The sequence below is a fragment of the Gigantopelta aegis genome, chromosome 9, assembly GCF_016097555.1.
Source record: "Gigantopelta aegis isolate Gae_Host chromosome 9, Gae_host_genome, whole genome shotgun sequence".
Classification (NCBI taxonomy): Eukaryota; Metazoa; Mollusca; class Gastropoda; order Neomphalida; family Peltospiridae; genus Gigantopelta; species Gigantopelta aegis.
Window position 1 is genome coordinate 53,818,824 of NC_054707.1, and position 22,021 is coordinate 53,840,844.

The following is a 22,021-nucleotide window of genomic DNA, read 5'->3' on the forward strand; positions in this document are numbered from 1 at the left end:
GTCACTCTACACGTTTATTAACACTAAGAATGCTATTTGGAAATATACATATATAGAAGAGGCATACAGCTAATCTGCATGTACTAGGTATTTAAAAAAAAAATGTTTAAAGAAATTCACATCAATATTGTGCGTAACATGTATCCCAAATATTTGCAAAATTCATCTCATTCTTTGCAATTTAAAAAAAAAAAGAAGAAATTTCTGAGGATTGTTTTGTGCAAATGTTTCTAGTATGTACATGTGTTTGTGTTTATTCTAATTTTTTTATCTTTTTGTGTGGTTCCCCATCAGCATGTTTCTCCTCACTGCACTCTGTCTGGCGTAGTCCATCTAAGTCATTGCTTAGTGGATCCCGTGTTGGTATCACACCATCATCCTGTGATTTACTCTTACAGATGTCCAACACTGAATGTCTATGCAACTGTTTATCTGTAACTGGAGTCAAACCATCGGATGGTGCAATATTCTGGTCTCTCTTTAAAAGTGATTCTTCTGTGTCCCTTGTGTTTTCTGCTATGTGGTTTGGTGAACATTTTAGACTTGTCAGCCCATCTGTTCCACTATTCTTCATGGAATGTGCCATGTTTTCCTGAATGTCAGTTTCTTCCTTCAGACTAGAATCTTCTTTCAAAAGTGCAATCTTTTCATGTCCACTGGTGTCATATTCTGCTGCTTTTAATTCATCTTTTTCTTTACCTTTCACAAATTCTTTGACACAAATATTTTTGTCATTGCCACTATCTGAAACATTTTCATCTTTCACAAATTTAGCACACTTTTCTTTCTTTACCCTGTTGGTCCTCGCTTCACTCTTCACCGACTGTGAATGCACAATTCTAGACATAGCACTGTTCTGAAATTTTAAATGCAACATTTTGTCATCATCATCATCACATTCAGGTAGCAGACTTTTATCAGTAACAACCATGTTAACCCTCTCCTCATCCTTGTGGGTGTGAATGGAGTGTAAGACAATTTGCGGTCGATCAAACCTGGGGATTTTTACGTTCAGATGTTCACAGAGTTTCGTCATAACCGTGTCCACGTATCCATGGATTTTCAGAGATGCTTGTTTGTCGTGTTTAGTCTGCTGGAGATTAACGATAATCAACTTCCCTCCATTGCGTTTTGTCAACAATGGTATATTGCCGCTGGGTACAATCTGCAGAGATGTGCCAAGGCAAAGACTGAGGTCAGATTTCCTGAAATATAAAGATTAGGGACCATCTTAAGTTTGAAGCTATTAAAATAAGACATTGATTACCAGTAATCTGTCACAATGTGGTTTTAAAAATTAATAAATACATATGAAATGAATTAATGATTATTTAACAACATCGCACCCAAAGAAAGAAACCATCGACTATTGGATGTTAAACAAGTAAATACATCTGGAATTTCCTGAAACTTAAATATTTCAAATTTTATTTGGTAGTTTAAAAAAAAAGTTCCGAGTACCAAAATAATTTTGGACAAAAGTCAATATTTAGTGACTACACACATTACTATGACCAGAAGTAAATTACAAGAAAATGTAACTAATTAAACTGAATACTTAAAACAAGACTATACGGACTCGTTTATATGGGGGATCGAGTCATGCTCACCCAGAAAATATACTGAAAAACAAAACTAAATTCTTAAACGGGTGGGGAGGTTATGACCCCTGAATGGCACATAAAGTAATATGGTTTTGAACTGAATGTGTCCAAAAATATGCTACTTATTAAACTGTTTAACATTATGTCTCTGGTGCACAATTCATCATATTTTTGCACATAACACCTACTTTCCATGCTCATCTGCCAAATCAAGATCTTTGTCTGGCAAAGAATCCTCCCAATCCAAAATTGTGTCTGTCAGCTTTCCTCTGAAATACATAAAAAAATTAATATCATGAATTTTAACTTATGAATACATACAGTTAACCACTTTTAAGCATATCTTTGCATATATGTGGGTACAATACTGATCTGATTTTCAATTAACACCAATTTTATAATACCTTTGATTTTTTTTTTTAATTGTTTTTACGAAAGTCTAACTTAGTCTTTGTCTTTTTTCACAAATAAAAACAGTAGTATAGACCATCAAAGTTGGGAACTTACACAAGAATATCATATTCCACTGGTGAAAAACAACATAAAATAAACAAAGAAAAAGAGATGACATAGCAGTGTAACATGATATCAAAATGTAGCAGGCTCCCTATTACATTGTTATTTGAATGTCACAAGCAACAGAATATTGAGTGGTCATTCACAATTATCAACATTTTAAGAGTGTACAAACTATACTGGGAGTGTAGGGTGGGTGGATTAATATTGGCCTATGTTTACCCCCCCCCCCCCTCCATATATTCCTTGATAATTCAACATTTTTTACATATGTTTTTAGGAGGGGGAGGGTGACAGGAAAAAACCTTCAACTTTGTACACTTGTGAGAATGTTGAAAATTGTGAATGGCCCTAATATGTCTACTGTGATACATATGTTCTCATACCTACAATTTCCACGAGATTTACGCTGGGTACATGATTCACCGGTAAGCTTCAATCCCAGGGTCGGAGAACATGTTTTTCTGACATACTGAAACACAGACAATCATTCAAAACTGTTACCTATAATCCACCACAATGTTTTAATTTTATTAATGATTTTTGTTTTGTTTTATTATCCCCAATCAAGGATGATGTCAGAGTTTTTATTTGGATACATGTAGATGATAACATTTTGGATAAATACTACATCATGTTGTCAATATGTTTAATTTATTTTAGCATAAGTGCAAACACCGAGTTAATTTTTTTTTTTCCCTTGCCACTATTTCCAGCTGATGTTGGATAATTATGATAATCAGTGAATCTCTACATTTGATTAATTACACAGCCAATGAAAACATTTGACACTAAAATATAGGCTTTACTAGTTTGGCACCATTCAACAAGACCAAAATGTGCAGGTGTCAATGAATTATATTACCATATGTTCCCTATTTCTCATTTACATAAATGTTGTCAAAAGCTTTTTGAAAAAACAAAGATTAAAAAACCCTTCAGATTTACTGTAACATGACATAACTGTAGATGTGAGCCAGTAGACTTTTTTATTGCTATTTTTTACATTATACAGATGAATCCTCTTGGCTCAAACCCCGTCGGTGCTTGAGAAAGTGTTTGACCTATTGGGTAATTCAATGTAACCATTGTCACTATTGTTTAAGTGTAATTCAGGACTTCGGTTATTGTTCAAGTGTTATGATATATTCAACCCTTCTGAGTTCGACCCAACTGTATATATTTTAAAATAAATCATGACTGAAAATATAGCTATGTCAACACACACTTCAATTTTACAGTCCATGACAAAATGCACATACTTGGCAACCACATTTGTTGCACTGGTCGACAAACATATTTCCATGGAGTTCGGAGAGCCTGTTTTTTGGAAATCCAGACCGGAGATGTAGACCATCAACATTCTGACTGACAACATACTTCACTATGCCTGGAAGACATGGAAAGAAAGGTGTCTTTAATTACCTCCAGCTCACTGTTTAATCAGCTGCTATTATTAATATTAGAAAATAAAATTAATTAATATTTGTTTAATGACACCTAAGCATAATTTAATCTACGTCCATTTAGTACTAAAGTAGTATCTGGAATTTGGTCGAAATGGACAGATAGGAAACCTAATGATAGAACAGCAAGAAATCTTTCATATACCGGTACACTTTCCAATAAACTCTGTTGGGTTTGTGTGGGAGTATTGTAAACTTTCATCAAAGACATTACAGGTGACATTAAAAGAGATTTTCATTTCTGACACATGATCAAAATAATTAAAAAACAAACAAAAAAACCCCACATGCTTCTGCCCATCTAGATTTAGATATCTCTTGTACATTTACATACAGGAATATTAAATTTTATATTTTATTTTAAAATAATGGATTATACTATTTATAGTGGTACTGACACAGAGAGGCAGAATAAAGAGGTAATTTGGTAGTAACGTGAGCTAGAAGCAGTATATTATATAGAGGATAATAAAGAAGTTACCAGTTATTATCAAATTTATGTCTTGAGTGAAATATTTAGTACAGACAAGGTGATTGGTTTATTGGCGTCAAATCATCCAATAGAAGCGTACGTTAAACCAATGCATAATAATTTCTCAGTTAGAAATTATGATTTTTATTTTCCCCGTTATGAGTGCCTGCTTGGGTTATAAATAGCAAACTGAACCTGATGTTCACTGTTCAGTATCTTACCAAGTCTTTCCAGTTCAACAAGAGCCATGTGAGTTGGAGAAGGAATAGCAGACTCAAACGTGATGTTCACCTCGGGCTGCTGTCCTTTCTCTTCTAGAGTCCAAACCCCTATAATAAAATAATTGTAATTTCTTAATTTTAGAAATGAACTAATTTTGAAATACATATAAAAATTTAAATAGATACATGATACATATATCTAAACTGACCTAAAACATGCAGTATGAATGCATTGACCACATATATAAAAATCATTTTCAAAATGATAGTACAAGCTTATTTCTTTTTGCATTTGTGTAGTGTACATCTTCAAATATCACATTTTGACATATTTACTAGTCAAACCTGGGCTCATGCTTGCATATAACAGATTTAGAATATTTCCATGGTTTTACTACATTTCATCTTAGGACTTGAACGTAAGTTTTTTTAGTGGTAGCCCACCAGTGGTAGCTACCACGTTATAAAATCTAGTAACCCTCAGTAAAAATTGGTAGCCCATAACTTTAATTAAAAAAAAATTAAAAAGAGAGAAAATAGCAAAATCATTTATTTTAATTTTAAAATGTTGTTTTAGTGTGGGTTCTTAATCGTGAACAATATACTATGAATATACCCTTATGAAAACTACATTAAAACCCTTACTAATCATTAAAGTTTGTTGTTTAAATCATTAAATAAAATCCAGTTTATCATTAAATAGCGGTGAACAAGTGAAAAATTCCATTTTTCTATCACTGATTAATAATGTTTGGGTAGTTTAAAACTTGACTAAAGATGAAGAGATATCCAGAAATATTCAAAACTACAACAATGTTACATGAATGAATGATTTATTTTATTCTTGCCAAAATATGTATGAAGCAAAAAAAAATGTTTTAAATTATATAATTCGCTACCTACTTACATTTGAAACTACTTGTCGGAAATAGACAAAACAAAATATTTTTAAGGATAGCATCAAAGGAGGGGTATATATGGCATGAATTTTTTTTTTAATCTTAACAACCACCACAAACAAACCCCGACCTATTCTACCAACAGTAACTTGTTTAATACCATTCCAGCAATACACTATAGTTTTCATTATCATTATTATTATTATTATTATATATATATATATATATATATATATATATATATATACAGTGGACTCTGTCTAAACCGAACTCACTTCGTACCGTCGAAATAGTCCGGTTTACATAGAAGACCGGTTTAGACTGAGTTCATCCATAATTATGGTTCTTGAATGATCGACAACTCGCGATCAACAATGACATTTGAACCCAAGGATGGTTGGAAAACAGTCATATAAGCCAGACTTGCAATCGATTATTTCGCAGACATAAAAATATACTTAAAGGGACATTTCTGAGTTTGCTGCAATTTTTAAGATGTTATCGACTAACAAGACTTTTTAACGATTGTAATTATATATCAAATATATTTTTCTGCATAAAATATTAGTGGCTGCATATTAAACGTGTTTCTGGTCGTTCTAATATTTGTACTAGGTTAAATTTCATTTTATTTCCTAAAACATTATTAAATTTATTCGTACATACGAAATTATTTGAATACAAAATCCAGATCTAACGGCCTACCGCAATAAGAGTAAACTTCACACGAATGCGATTACATTTTGTATTTGATCTTGCGACGGCGTCCTGATTATTTGGCAATTGATGATCATTGTTCAACTAATTAAACAGCCCGTTGTTCAGTCAAATCCCAATCCGGTGTAGACAGAGATAATTAATGCATGAACGGTTCTTTCGTTCTTGATTTTTGATCCGGAGTCCGGAGTAGACAGTACGGATTAGGCAGAGATTTATACCTAAGAGATAAACGGTAGCTGGACGGGACTTTAGAAATGGACCGGTTTACGCAGAGATCCGGATTACACAGAATCCGGTTTAGAGTCCACTGTATATATATATATATATATATATATATATATATATAGGGGAGGGTTAGTTGAGCCACCCCTTCCCATTTCTCTGTAAAGAGTACTTTCAGACAGGTGGTGACACCTATTGACAGCTGGTGACCCACTTTGTCCTTGACCTAAGAAATAAACATGTCTGCCATTTCTATAAAATTTGAGAAGGAAAAGAGTGCTTTTCACATGGAAAAGTTGATTTCAACAAACAAGGTAAGTTTTTTACTATTTAAATAACTGTAAAGATTGTTAAAGTTATATTAGTGGTAATCAATAGTATAATAACTTATGTCTTTTCAAAACAAGTTTGAATCAAATGCAAGACATAACTTTTCCTAGCCCGAGTACTCTGACTGTAAGAGAGCTAGACGGACATTTGGACATAAACACGCTCTCATTACAGTCAGAGACCAACCTATGTCTTTTTTTGGCAATTCCTGACTACCAAACGGTAGGCAACGAGTCCTGCTCTAATACCACAACAATCCTATGTTTGACGTCAAATACCTTTACATCAATCATTTTCGAGTTAAGTGATACAAAAAAAATCCACATATTAATCACTAATACACATACTACAGAAAGAAACCCGACAGCACCCACATTCAGCTACGCTTCGTGACACTCCGTCGCAACAATTACAAAGCTCGGCGATCTATTTCGAGACTGGGCAATTCCGCCTTGTGCAGCAGTTACAGGGGTCGTCTCATAAGAGAAGGCAGTACGTAGCACATACTTTTGCCGTATCCTTTCGATAACACCCCAAATGTATCCTTCAAAGTAAAATTGGAATCAATAATGTGTAATTGTTTTGGTTTAATGATGTAATGAAATCCAAATTCATCCAAAACGGCATTAGCCAACTCTTCCATGTTGTAACTTCGCTTGATATGAGACGGCCCCTGTAACTGCTGCACAAGGCGGAATCGCCCAGTGCGCGATCACGTGGTCTACGTCTCGAAATAGATCGCCGAGCTTTGCAATTGTCGCGACGGAGTGTCACGAAGCGTAGCTGAATGTGGGTGCTGTCGGGTTTCTTTCTGTAGTAAGTGTATTAGTGATTAATATGTGGATTTTTTTGTATCACTTAACTCAAAAATGATTGATGTAAAGGTATTTGACGTCAAACATAGGATTGTTGTGGTATTAGAGCGGGACTCGTTGCCTACCGTTTGGTAGTCAGGAATTGCCAAAAAAAGACATAGGTTGGTCTCTGACTGTAATGAGAGCGTGTTTATGTCCAAATGTCCGTCTAGCTCTCTTACAGTCAGAGTACTCGGGCTAAACGTTTCCTTGATTAGCAAAATGTCAAAATGGTGGGAATGGGGTAATTTGTGCCACCTTGAGTTGGGCAAGTTGTGCCAGTTGGGGAAAGTTGAGCCATGGCTCATTTTACCCCATTGTATTTTTCAGGATGTTTTGTGGAAGACCTAAACATGTAGATATATTAACACATAATATGCATCAGTATGCCACGTCTCTATAAACGAAAAACCAGAAGGGGAAATACACCCATAGATATCTTAGAGAGAGCTTCTGTGGATGTTAGAGGTGGTAAAAGTATACGCTCTGCTGCTAAGGATTTTGGAGTGGACAGAATGACATTAAAGCATTTTATCTCAAAGCGTGATGTTGACCCTGAAGCTATAACTGGATATTCTGCCGTCTCTAGATCACATGCAGTGTTCACACCCAAAATGGAAGAGGATCTTGCAAATCACGTGAAACAGCTTTGTGATCAATTCCATGGTTTATCTCTACAAAAATGTCTTAAACTTGCATATGAATTTGCATCATGTAACAATCTGCTTATGCCAGACAATTGGCAAAGAGATGGTAAAGCAGGAAAGGACTGGTGGTTTGGTTTCAAACAAAGACATCACCTAACAATTCGCAGCCCTCAGGCAACATCTATGGCTAGAGCTACGGCTTTTAACAAACATTCTGTCAGTCAATTCTATGACAATCTTGCAGCTGTAATGGACAAGTATCACTTCCAACCTCAAGATATTTATAATACTGACGAAACTGGTTGTACAATGGTGCAGAGGCCTAGTAAAATCATTGCTGAACAAGGAAGAAAGCAGGTGGGATCCATAACCTCTGGTGAACGAGGACAGTTAGTAACAGTAGTTTATACCATTGGAGCCTCTGGTAATGTGCTACCCCCAATGTTCATCTTTCCAAGAGTGAACTACCATGACCATTTCATTAGAGGTTCTCCAAATGGTTCAATTGGGCGTTGCACCAAAACAGGCTGGATGAATGAGGATATATTTGTGGATTACTTACAACACATAATTCACCATACAAGATGCACACCAGAACGTAAAATACTTCTGATACTGGACAATCACGAAAGCCATGTTTCACTTCGTGTTGTAGACACTGCCAAAGCCAATGGAATAGTTTTGTTAACCTTGCCACCTCACTGTTCCCACCACCTTCAACCCTTGGATATCACAGTATATGGGCCTTTCAAAGCAGCATTTGACAGAGCAATGGATGGATGGATGCGTTCTAATCCAGGAAAGACTGTAACAATATACGACATCCCTACTCTGGTGAATGAAGCCCACCTGTCAGCGATAACACCAAGAAATGTGCTATCTGGCTTTAAAAACACATGGATCTATCCATATAACAGAGATTTGTTTGCAGACGCTGAGTTTCAAGCTGCAATGGTCACTGATCGTCCCATTAAAGTAACACAGCCTGGCCACGAAGGGGATCAACCTGATTCCATTGATGATACCACTGCTTACTCCCTTACAGGTGCTCCTAGTTCATCAACTACTGAAGCTCAGTCTAATGCTGAACATGTAACTACAGACGAGATCCAGAACAGCATGGAAGGTCCGTCCACCTCTCTGAATTACTCTGAGGATGTGACAGGATATGTGTCACCATCTTCAATTTTGGAAATTCCTAAAGCAGAGCCACGCAAAAATGTAACTTCGCGTAAGAAAAGAAGCACCAAGATATTGACAGATACTCCAGTTCGAAATGAGATAGCAGCAGCTCTGGTTAATAGTAAACCCAGAGGGCAGAAGACAAACAAATCAGTTAAAAGGCCCTGTTCAAAACCACAAATGTTCGGAAAAAACGACGAAAGGTGGCATTACCTCTTGACTCTAGTAGTTCCACTGATGATGATAGGGAAATGGAGTTGACCGACGAATCCGAATATGAAGATGATGGTGTTGACGAAATTATTCAAGGTGATTTCGTCATTGTCAAAGTAGCAGGAAAGACAAGCGTCGTTCATTTCATTGCTAGTGTTGACTCTATTGACGGTGATGAATTTGAAGGTGTTTTTCTTCGAAAAGTATCTGGGAAAGTTCAAACTGGACCTAGTACCTTTGTCAAAAACCGTGATGATGTTGCTTCCTTCCCTCGTGAAGACATTGTATATAAATTGCCTGAGCCAAACCAAGCTGGAGGTACAGTTTGTAGAGCAAATCAGTTAATTTTCAACTGTGACCTTAGCTTGTGGAACCTATAGGCTAACATTAATATCTATGTCTATAGCAAGCTGTTGACATTACAAAGGTATACCCAATGAAAGCTTTACTGATACCAAGATGGTTTTGTTTGACATTTTGTTAATGATGTGTTTTTCCAATTAATAGTAACCATGTTTGTGCATTCTGAAAACAAAAAATATTTACTGACATTAAGATTGTTATGTTTGACATTTTATGATTAATTGCCTTTTGTTTTTTGGTTACTGTAGAGTTTTGAAGAACGCTTTTTATTATATTTGTGTTCACATTTCTAGTAACCATGTTTGCGTTACTAAAGTGCATTCAGAGAGCCTTATTGATTGGTTACTGTAGAGTTTTGAAGAACGCTTTTTATTATATTTGTGTTCACATTTCTAGTAACCATGTTTGCGTTACTAAAGTGCATTCAGAGAGCCTTATTGATGTTAAGACCGCTATTTTTGACATGTCATGGTTAACATGGGTTTTTTCTTTTGGCTGTATAGTAACCATGTTAGGATTACTAAAGTGCTTATCAAAATTTTCTGACGTGAAGACAGTTATATTTGATAGTTCATGTTTTGTTTTCCTTGGCTCCAGTAATCATGCTTGCATTACTAAAGTGCTCATAGAATGTTTTACTGATATTAAGATATTTATATTTCACACGTCATAGTGAATGATGTGGTATTGCTTGGCCAACAGTTTTGAAAAACACTTTTTAAAGTTTCATTACGTTCAAATTTATTTGTTTTTACATTGTTTGTGTTATTAAAGTACATCCAGTTAAAGTTTAACTGATAATAAACATTTTTCATTATGTTTGATTGTGTTTACATTTCAATAAAAACAATTTAACACCACTGGATCAACTTACCCTTTGAAGTGGCACACTTTACCCCAACAGTGGGGAAAGTTAAGCCATTTAAAAAAATATTTTTGATGGCCCATCAGACCGCATGTATTTGATCTATCATGCTAGTTTCACTGGTAGGTATGAATGACATGATGATGTATGCATTACAATATTGATCATCCTCTAATATCTCATATCTTACACACAGGACACAACTTTGTAAAAAGTGGCTCAACTAACCCGCCCCTCCCCTATATATATATATATATATATATATATATATATATATATATATATATATATATATATATATATATATATATATATATGTATATATATGTGTGTGTAAATAATTATATTTAAAAAAACATCAAACACTTGTGAACGGGCAACTCTATTAACGTGCCCCTATCCACAAGGGTTCAGGCACGCCCGCCCCGGATCTAGCCTCTGACTTCGCCAGTGACCACCTCCGGGGTGAACACTTGTGCTCTATCTGACTAACACTAAATAGACACAGGTGAATGGTTAAATAAACTGCGGTGTGAAACCCCGTGCAGCCATTTTAACTCTGTCGATTCCTTGAGCGTTAATTGGCGGATTACTTTTATGTTCAATCAAACGAAGCAATTTGCCTTTACTTTTTACATTTGGTTCAGAATTATGACCGTCCGGTTCCGGAAGCTGAATATCCGGATTAATGAATAACTTTACTGGGTGGTCGTTTCGTTTTGTGATAAAACCGTCCGTAAGGTGAGGATTCCGGACTACTAGAGTCCGGACTAATGAGGTTCCACTGTATATTTAGGTCTATTCTTGTAATGAAGGCTTACAAAATATTATTAACAGTTTTCATGTTTAGAACTGTCAGCTAATCGTACAATTCTGAAGATCGATGTCACATATTTTAATACATAAAATGGCTGCAACAATTTTCAATAGGTGTTATTTTGAAGAATCTTAACAAAACAATAGACCTCTTTCACATTCCCATTGCGTATGTGCACGAAGAGTACCATCCCTTGCCGAATTGGACGGTATTGAGGCTATATACAAATTGGGGGGCATGATCAACAGTTGTCATGAGCGTCGTGAGTAGCTTCGTAGGAGCTGTGAATCTCTAGCGACTAATGTACATATTTCGTACAAGATGTTAAAATGGCAGCGAAAAACAGTCTACTAAAGTTTACATCGGAATGGTTTAAGACCAAAAGCAGTGAAACATTAACTTAGACAAAGTCTCTGGAGCCACCTGTCAAAGGTATTTTAACAATGTAAAATTAAATGATTCATACAATAAAATTAACTTTAGTGGAATGTATTTTTTTACTTTTTTACTTTTAACAATTAGAATTATAGTTAAATACTGACACGGATTTCCAGTGATGTTTAATTCTCCACATGTATCAGTATTTAAAATTTAATAAAATATGCCTCCCCTTCCCCCTAAAACCCTAACTCACACAGACCTTTATCACAGCTCTATTTTCCCCTTATCGTTTCATTAAAAAAGACAGTCGTATAACTACTAATCAATGTTACATGTCTATCCAAAAATTATTTATTTATGTATTTATTTATCTTATTTTATTTTATTTTCACTATCATTTATATCAGATACATACAACTTCACTTGAAATAATATCTGATATTTGCGAAGTTTTAAAACATATATGAGCCGTCACATGCAAAAACCTACAACTTAGCTTGATGTCAGTAAAGTTTGACATCACATGTAAATGCGGAAGTAAAAGTTGACATGCTGTTTGCGTTGTTTATTTTGAAGAATTTAGAAGGTGACATCTTCTTTACATGAAGATCAGTTTGAAGTAAACATATATCTGTATGTACAATAGTGTTTGGTTACTATTTTGTATTTTGTACCTGAGAACATTGGTCGAGATTGTTAGCAATACCATCAGCACTTTGATACACATTTACAAGTATAGGGAGAAGTCCTATGTATCGATAAGGTATGCAAGTATCACACGTTTTTATAACGTACATGATTATACATAACATAAAGTGCAGCAACTTTTCCAGAGTGGTAGACCCATGCAACCCGATACGATCCTAATTTGATGTTTAGTCTAACTTATGAATAGTGTATATAACTTCAAGCCTGTAGTCAGCATGATTAGTGGGTGGGGGTGTCGATATTCCATGTAAACGGAACTCATGAATATATATATGTATATGTATATATATATATATATATATATATATATATATATATATATATATATGTGTGTGTGTGTGTGTGTGTGTATGTATGTGTGTGTGTGTGTGTGTATGTGTGTGTGTATGTATGTGTATGTGTATGTGTATGTGTATGTGTATGTGTATGTGTATGTGTATGTGTATGTGTATGTGTATGTGTATGTGTATGTATATGTATATGTATATATATATATATACTGAACAAAATAAGAAACTTCCACTAACTTTGCTTGAACATAACTTGATGAAAACAAACCTGGGGAATAATTGTTATATATGCGTTTAAAGAGTGTTCCATGATGCATCGTTTAGTGCAAAAATCATGGCCATAGGTTAACAGAAACTGGGAGAAATTTTGACCAAGTGTGGAAGGGGTTAAAAAAAAACCCACCCACTTAATAACGGGTATGACCACCTCTTCAATTGACCACTGCAGTGCATCGCAGGCGCATAGAATTGACTAAAGTGTTGATTTCTGCCTGTGGAATATTGTTCCATTCCTGAATGAGCGCTTGACGAAGTTCGTTGACGTTAGCGGGTGGGTTGGGTAATTTGAAGACGCAAACTGCTAACTCACACGAGATTTTGCAAAAATAGACCTGTGGACAAGTTGGGGGGTATAGACAATGGGAGGCCACGCAATAGGAATGTGAATATCTCCATGATTAATTATTCTATCAGTAGGGAACCCGAAAATTCTGTCGACATCCAACAAGACTTATTGGAGACATTTCTGAATGATTGCTTATCACGAAATAAAAAATAATTTGTTGTTAACGCCCGACAACCCATTGCTTCGGATTCATACGCAATAAATATCAGATATGGGCTGAAATAATATTAATGTATGCGCGCGTGTATGTATGCAGATATTTATTGTATTTAACATAATTTAAATATTTATAAAGCATTATACAGATAAATACATTCAGGATTCTTGTCAGGATTTCTTTTCACCAAGTTATTTAAAATTTTGTTCGGTATTTGGAATAAAATTAAATGATACATATGAAAGTTGAGCTATGGTATATAAAACATTAGAATCAGGCCCGTAGGGACGATATTTGGAGTTGCGCACAATCGGTAGTGGAGGGACAGTCTAGTTGGTGGGGCGGGGGGGCAAAAGCCATATTTTAAATCGGGGCTCCAACTTTTTGGTTGCTACCGACCTGAGAATGGTCAGAAATGTAACTGTATTGCATATACAGCTATTTAAATTCGAAGAAAGATTAAGTTTTATTTATAACAGATTAGACTAGCCGACAGCTTGATAATATAGCTACAAACTCAGGATGGTCTCTTTATTATAAATTCATGAGGGTTTATTGTGCGCAGTCATAAGGTACTTCATTTGAATGTTTGAAGCAAACATATTAAGTAACATGTTAGGCCCGTAGCCAGGAGGGATCGGGGGGATCGAATGATCCCCCCCACTCAGGATTTCACATATAAAAGTCCTTGTCCCCAAATGACCGGGATAACTAACAAGAACGTCTGTCTGAGGTTCCATTTGCTCAAAGTTCGATCCTCCTCAGTGGGCCCATTGATTATTTCCCATTCCAACCAATGATCCATCAAAGGACGTCGTGTATGCTATCCTGTTTGTGGGATGTGAGAAGTATGCCATGTATCATTTCTTATAAATACACTAGTACGACTGAAAACAAGCGTTTTTTTGTCGTGGCTCTGTGACCAGGCCATTTTACATGCATACCACAACTTAATGCAACTTGTTAACGTATATTTCGCAACAAAAGTTTGTGTATCTCGAGTGTAACCGGCGTCATCTCATTGTTTGGAAAGGGGTTCTATATATATATATACTCTTCAAAAGAAGAAACGCAAAACCACATTGTCATAACATTTGGAGAATTGATTTAATTATTGAATGGTGAGTCCGATAATTACCAAATGTTGCAGGATTGCTCACAATTCACTCTAGTCCATTGTGAGTAAGTGATAGGACACACCACCAAGGTCAAGGTCATCTGGAGTCAATACCGGGTGTGGCCTCCGCGTGTGTTGATAACTGCCTGGCACCGCCTGCCCATTGAAGCAACCAGAGTACGGATGACGTCCCGGGGGATGGTGGCCCACTCGGCCTGCAAGGCTGCTGCCAGCTCGGGCAGGGTCTGGGGCTGTGGTTGTCGCTGTCGGTCCAACTCGTCCCATAGATGCTCAATTGGGTTCAAATCCGGTGATATCGATGGCCAAGGAAGGACATTAATGTTGTTGTTCTGTAGGAAAGCCGTTGTGAGACGTGCTGTGTGAGGCCTGGCGTTGTCATGTTGGAACACTGCGTTGGCGTTGGCCATAACTGGAACGATGTGTGGCTGGAGGATCTGGTCAATGTAGCCCTGTGCATTGAGGTTGCCCTGCACGTGGACCAGGTCAGTTCTGCCAGTGTGTGAGATGGCTGCCCACGCCATGACACTACCCCCGCCGAATCTGTCCACTTCCTGCACGCAGTTTGCCGCATAACGTTCACCGCGACGCCTATACACGCGACATCTTCCATCATGACGTCGGAGCAGAAATCGGGACTCGTCACTGAACCATACCTGTCTCCATCGCAGTTGAGGCCATTGTCGATGAATCTGGCACTACTGCAGTCGGAGTCTGGCACGAATTCCTACCTCACGTAGGCGGTTCCGTACGGTCTGGTCGGATATCCTGCGCAAACCTGGTATTGCTGCGGCTGTGGAGATGGCAGTAGTCAATCGTTCCCGAAGGTGGCGTACCCGGATGTAGCGGTCCTGCCCGGGGGTAGTGACCCGTGGTCGAACGGATCTAGGGAGGTCACGTGTTGATCCATGTTGCTGGTAACGGTCCCACAGTCTGGATATTGTGCTTGGGGACACATGGAATGCCCTGGCAACGGCCGTTCTGGATTCGCCTGCGTCTAGTCGGCCGATGGCATTGTTTCTCTGCGGTTCACTGAGACGTGGCATGTCCTGGATTGTCAACTGTCGGCCAGATACAGAGGCCAGGCAAGCGAACACCCTGCACTTTTATACTGTCGGTGTTCATGTTGCACGTGCAGACAACGCACGTGCAGTGGTGACATGGTTTGCACGTGGCTGCGTTTTTGCGAATATTCACATTTTGGAACTTTATTGTACAGTAGCTGCGTTTTATCGAATGTAACCGTGGGAATGTGTTTGGGACATGCAATGACCTTATATTCACAAAGCATGAACCGGTAGGAAACATAAAATCGGAGTTATAACCCATTTTTACCCTTTTGCGTTTCTTTTTTTGAAGAGTATATATATATATATATATATATATATACAGACATATACATATATATATATATATATATATATATATATATATACACAGACATATATATATATATATATATATATATATATATATATATATATATATATATATATATACATACACATACATATACATATACAGACATACATGTATATACATAAACATACATATATACAACATATATATATATAGATACACATATATATATATACATAGATATATAGATATATAGATTATATATATATATATATATATATATATATACATATATATACATATATATATATATACATAGACATATACATACATAGACATATACATACATAGACATATACATATAGATACATATACATATACTGAACAAAAAAAGAAACTTCCGATTTGTACATATAGTATTTGTTGTGTTAAAGAATTCATTGTGTAATGAAATTATATAGGTAGTATTAGCCGTGAGCTGTATTATCAGTATTAATGAATTTTATCGATTACTTTTGCAGTTAATCGTCGACAACGTGAAATTCAATTTGCACGCGCATGCATGGTTCGACATGTCCCGTGTAGTATTCGGTCAATCTGTTTTACTTGTCTTACTGATATTGTTGTCAAGTGAACGAAAACGCTTCAAAATTTGTGAAAAAATTAACGTTTTTTTACATTGTAGCATTTTTAGTATGCCAAGAATACCCAATAATTTACGCGAACGGGCGATTGGCATGCTTGGTGCTGGCATGTCGACAGAAGACGTTGCAAGGCATGTTGGGAGTTCTAGTTGAGTAAGATTTCGAACGACAGGAAGCACCAACGACTTGCCACGTCGTGGACGTCTGCGTGTTACAACGCGTGGTCAAGACCGCTATATCATGAACACGCAACTGCGCAATCGATTCCAAACTGCCACTGCTACTGCTGCTAACACACCTGGGCTTCATAATAACCGAATCAGTGGGCAAACTGTTCGTAATCGTCTGCGGGAGAACGGTTTACATGCACGACGTCCTTACGTCGGATGCGTTTTAACGCAACGCATCGGCTAAATCGTCTTGGGCACGTGTACACACTCGTTGGATACGGCGACGCTGGAATACCGTTCTTTTTTCGGATGAATCCAGATTTTCTTTACAACGTGGTGATGGCAGTGTGCGTGTCTACCGTAGGAGAAATGAACGCTATGCTGACTGTTGTGTTCTTGAACGAGATCGTTTCGGGGATGGGGGTTGTGTCATGGTCTGGGCAGCCATTGCCCATGGTTATCGTTCACCACTAGTCATCATTGATGGCAATTTAAATGCTCAACGTTACCGCGATGACATTCTTGCTCATCACGTACAATCTAATTAAAATTAGTTCCACTATTACATGTAATAGTGGAGCTAATTTTAATTAGATTGATCATGTCATTCCTCTGTTCCATAACAACGCCAACATCTCGATTTTTCAGCATGATAATGCCACCTCTCATACAGCTAATCGTGTAATTTGTAAGAATTTTTTTTTTTTTAACATTAAAAATATTCATAAATTTATACAGTTCTTTACCATAATAATAGAGATTAATTTTGTAAACAATAATCGGACAATAATCGCCACCTGTGGGTCAGATGAAGGGAGCAATTAACAGTTACAGCAACTCCTGGCAGCAGAGATTGCACACATAAAAGGTGGAATTTCAGACACTGATGATTAAACATCTTGTTGATTATGGAGTGACTGGACATGCCAAAAACAGTTCGGAATTTCCAGTTCAAACTTATGCATTGCATTCTGACAACGAATACTTACGTACAGAAATGTGGTATACAAAGTGACATTTTATGTACTTTTTGCAGTGAAGAAGCTGAGTCATTAGAACATTGCTCTCATTCTCAAATGTTTTTGCAACAATTCGAAACGTGGTTTAAAGATCAAACAGGTTTGATTGTAAATCTTTATATAATCGACATATTACTTGGGAATCCTTTACAGACTATCCTACTAAAACACATCATTGTCTTAGGTAAAAAAATAAATATACCTAGTTGTAAATATGCCAAACAAAATCCAAAATTTTCTGAAGCTATAAGTATCATAAAATATAATAGAAATATAGAAAAATATTTCATAATGAAAATTTATCTGTATTCTTATTGGTCAAAAACCAGTCACATGACCATCCGTAAATAGTCATATTGCCCTGAGACGGTCTCACCGGTCCATCAAAAGTGATATTGCCCTGACCAATTTTAGATAAAGATGAGACCAAATTTTATCCAATAAATGAGTAGGTAACGTAATGCAACGTCAGCTGCTAATTCTAATGTAAACAACTACAAACTTGTGACAGAACGCTTTGCTGTCCTTCTTTAGTCATACCGAGTTTAATTCGGCAAATACGACAAAAAAAAGGTCAGTAATTGTCAAATTGTGTATGGAATATATCTGAGATTTAGAAACGTACATGATACATCAAAATGCATTTGAAATTGGCACTCTCAGGATTTTATGTTACAAATAAAAAATGCATTTGAAGGTAATGTTCAGATTTATCACATTTTGTGTTTTATTTGGCTATTAATATGATTTTGGCACTCTTGCTGGTTATAATGTCTTGAATTAGATTTTTTGTCTTGGTAATGTTTCAACTGTTTATTGCTGCATTCCTCTGCGTGTTATACAACGTCATAGGATTACGTCACTAAATTCCATCAGTTTTAACGCATTGCGGGGAAATTATAAGCATTGGCAAAGCAGGAATGTACGAGTCTTATAGATGACATTTATGATTTATGTAATGAAACAATTATTGACCACATTTCGGAAAATATCATGTTTTATAGACCGAATTGGTCTCGGTCAATGTCAGTTTCTTCAGTCCATAAAACATAATATTGCTCTCAATGACGGTCAATTATTGATAAGTATATTTATGCAAATAATGACAAAAATTTCACAAACAAGTGGGATATATTGGCCATATAGATAGTTAAGACTTACGATTTTATAAAAATATGGTGTTATATTATGACAAAACCAACCTAATACATAGGTGAATGTAAAGTACACTGTTGAGAAACCTATCAGCCGACAACAACGCTAAGGATTATTTATTTATTTATTTATTATCTGGTTTCTTCTTCTTTTTTTCAAAGTTTATTATCCCCTGAAAATACTTATTTTCTAATTCATTCATCAAATGAAATGAATATGTTTGTATGGGCAAAATTTGATTTAAGTTTTCAGTCTACACTTTAAAGTTAGCTAAGCAAGGGCCCTGTAGTACAATACAAGAATAAATATACTGAAATGAATGGTGGTAGTAGTTAGAGTACTCTGACCATAAGAGAGCAAGATGGACATTTGGAGTTATGATGCTTTCACTGAAGTCGGAGTATATCAAAACTCTGCAATATGTGCCTACCAAACGGTAGTCAAAGATTCCTGATCTAATACATTAACAATCCAATGTTAACATTAAATACCTTTACATTGATAATTTTCGAGTTCCCTGATAACATAATTGTCACATATTAGTCATTAATACACACACTACAGAAAGAAACCCGTCAGCAACTATGTATTTAACCGAAACATTATTATAAGATAGTGCTGTTGAGTTTCTGCCTATAGTGTATGTATTAGTGATTAATATACATGTGAAACAGATTGTTATCAGGGAGGTTGAAATGATCAATGTTCAAATATACATCTTGCTCTCTTACGGTCAGAGCACTCGGGCTAAGTGGTAGTATGCTGGCTTGATACCTTTTGGACCACGGAAGTCAGGAATTCCCACAGAGGTGCTGATACCTGCTCCAGTGTGAACAACGAGATGCCGACTCTGTCGTACCATGTTGGCCAGCTCACAAATCTTGTCCTGTAAAATGGCCTCAGAATCAAACTTCTCAGGCATGCCACACTTTCCTTTGTAGTCATAGGAAGACAACCCTGTGGCATAATTTACGGACATTCTGCTTGTGGTTTCTGCTTTTAAATCTAAAATATACATTAAAGGAAATCATTTTGAACTGAAGTGCAAAAAAACTTCCTCACACTAATTTATCATGGTTTGAGAAGCACTTCCATTTTCACAATGCTCAAAAACTTTCAGTGCTAAACTGCTACTGAAAATATTTTATTCAAAGATTACTGTTTCTAACCCTTTTTGAAGGGGGTGGGGATAGGGGGTTAACTCGTTAGTGGGAAAGGACAAGGCAAAAAGATTTCGATAAAAATACATCAGGGATGAAACGACCCGGATAAAGGGCAAATTTGTTTTGGGGCGAAATGATCCAGATTAATTTTGAAAGTCTGATTTTAACGTTTCAGATATCTTCTCGATACAGTGCTGTCCGGTGTATCGGCGCACCTAAGCATTTAAGGACCATTTTCTATGTGAACACTGTGAAATATTTAATAAAATGTGACTCTCACCAATGAAGCAGTGCATAATCTGAAATACACTACAAATTGTTTTAGGTCTGTAGTAAATAAACATTTTAAAATGGTGCATAAATAGAGGCACCCCCTTGTATCCAGAACGATTTGCATGTCCGGTGATTCAGCGCAGTAGATGTGGATCGTTGACCCCACTATTTATAGACCGACCATGACCTCACTTTTAGCCCATAAACGCTACACTATTGTCCCAAAATTATTTTAGTACTTTTTTGTTTTGTCTTGTTAAAAATATTACTATGAAAATGAACGATCACACATGACCCATCTCATGATCAGTTTCGGACTCGTTTTCTTGAGTGGCATAGTCCTGCAGATGCATACATGTTCATTATCATGCATGGCTAAGATGCCTACATGGATTTTATTTTTCTCGGGTAGATTGTGCACACACGTTGATCTTATTTCGCTTTTATTTTTTATAACAATGTGACAATTGTGAACTGGAATGACTGTCAATTAAGGTGTAAAATTTTGATTTTGTGGAAAAATATCCGCCCGGTCCCCCCACTCCCCTAACCCTAACCTTAACCCCAACCCTAACCCTAACCTTAACCCGAACCCCTAACTAAAAATAATAATGGAGGGGACCGGGCGGATATTATACCATGTTTACCATTTGGGTAGGACTTTCCTTTCAACGACCTTTGGCACTGTCACGTATAATAAAGAACATTATAAATACTTATCATAAATTGGGTTAGGGTTAGGGTTAGTGACAGTGTCAAAGGAAAATCCTTCCGCTGGATGTTTGGCTCACTCTAAAAGGCTTACCGTGGTTTATTAAACTCTAAAGCCTGTAATTCACAGTGTAAAAGTCCTAAGTTGTTAAGATTTTCTTTCTTTCAATGATGAATGTTTAGAGTGATCTCCCATTGCTTAAATAAGAAAATATTTCTTCCATTTATTGAAAAGCATTAACATTTATAACAATGTCAAAAACAGAAGTTTGTTTTGTTTAACGACACCACTAGAGCACATTGATAAATTAATCATCGGCTATTGTATGTAAACCTTTGATAAATCTGACACGTAGTCATAAGAGGAAACCCGCTAAAAAAAAAATTACAGACAAGAAAGCACATACCTTTGACCAGGTGTGGTCCACTGGTTGTAACAATGTCGAGACGAAGGTTGTAAAGGCATAAGCATAATATAATAAGTTTAAATTGATAATATGTTTTAATACTTTTATCATTTATGTGTCACATACAAAATTTAGTATAGATCTAAAGTCTGTCCCATCCTTCTACAAAAGTATTTTTTGTTAATAATTTCAGTTTGGCTTGATGTAAGAAGAAAAGTAAAATTGTTTTGGAAATAAAAAGATACTATTTTTGTGTGCAAGATACAAAATAATTGGCTCAGAAATAAATCATTTGTAGTACATTCCATAACTATAGTATGAAAAAAGGCGTTCCCCGTAGCATATAAAATATATTTTTAAAACCCCCGAACAACAAAGCCCCGCAGGCCCGTTAGAACGATGCAAGCCGTATTTTTATCTTTAGTAGGGGAAA

General features: G+C 36.2%; 1 protein-coding gene across 2 annotated transcripts; it reads right to left on the reverse strand.

Annotated features, from left to right (window-relative positions):
• LOC121381016 (NAD-dependent protein deacetylase sirtuin-6-like) lies at nucleotides 1-21,919 on the reverse strand. Of its 2 annotated transcripts, none has more exons than XM_041510093.1 (7): nucleotides 21,589-21,919; nucleotides 19,809-20,039; nucleotides 4,280-4,387; nucleotides 3,383-3,510; nucleotides 2,507-2,592; nucleotides 1,793-1,873; nucleotides 1-1,205 (listed from the first exon to the last, which is right to left on the reverse strand). In XM_041510093.1, the coding sequence occupies exons 2-7, from the start codon at nucleotides 20,011-20,013 to the stop codon at nucleotides 254-256; spliced, it is 1,560 nt and encodes a 519-aa protein (XP_041366027.1). In that variant the 5' UTR covers nucleotides 20,014-20,039; nucleotides 21,589-21,919; the 3' UTR covers nucleotides 1-253. The 2 variants fall into 2 exon arrangements, with proteins under 2 accessions (XP_041366027.1, XP_041366026.1); XM_041510092.1 differs by lacking the exon at nucleotides 21,589-21,919 and adding an exon at nucleotides 21,276-21,374.
• Nucleotides 21,920-22,021: the final 102 nt, after the last annotated feature.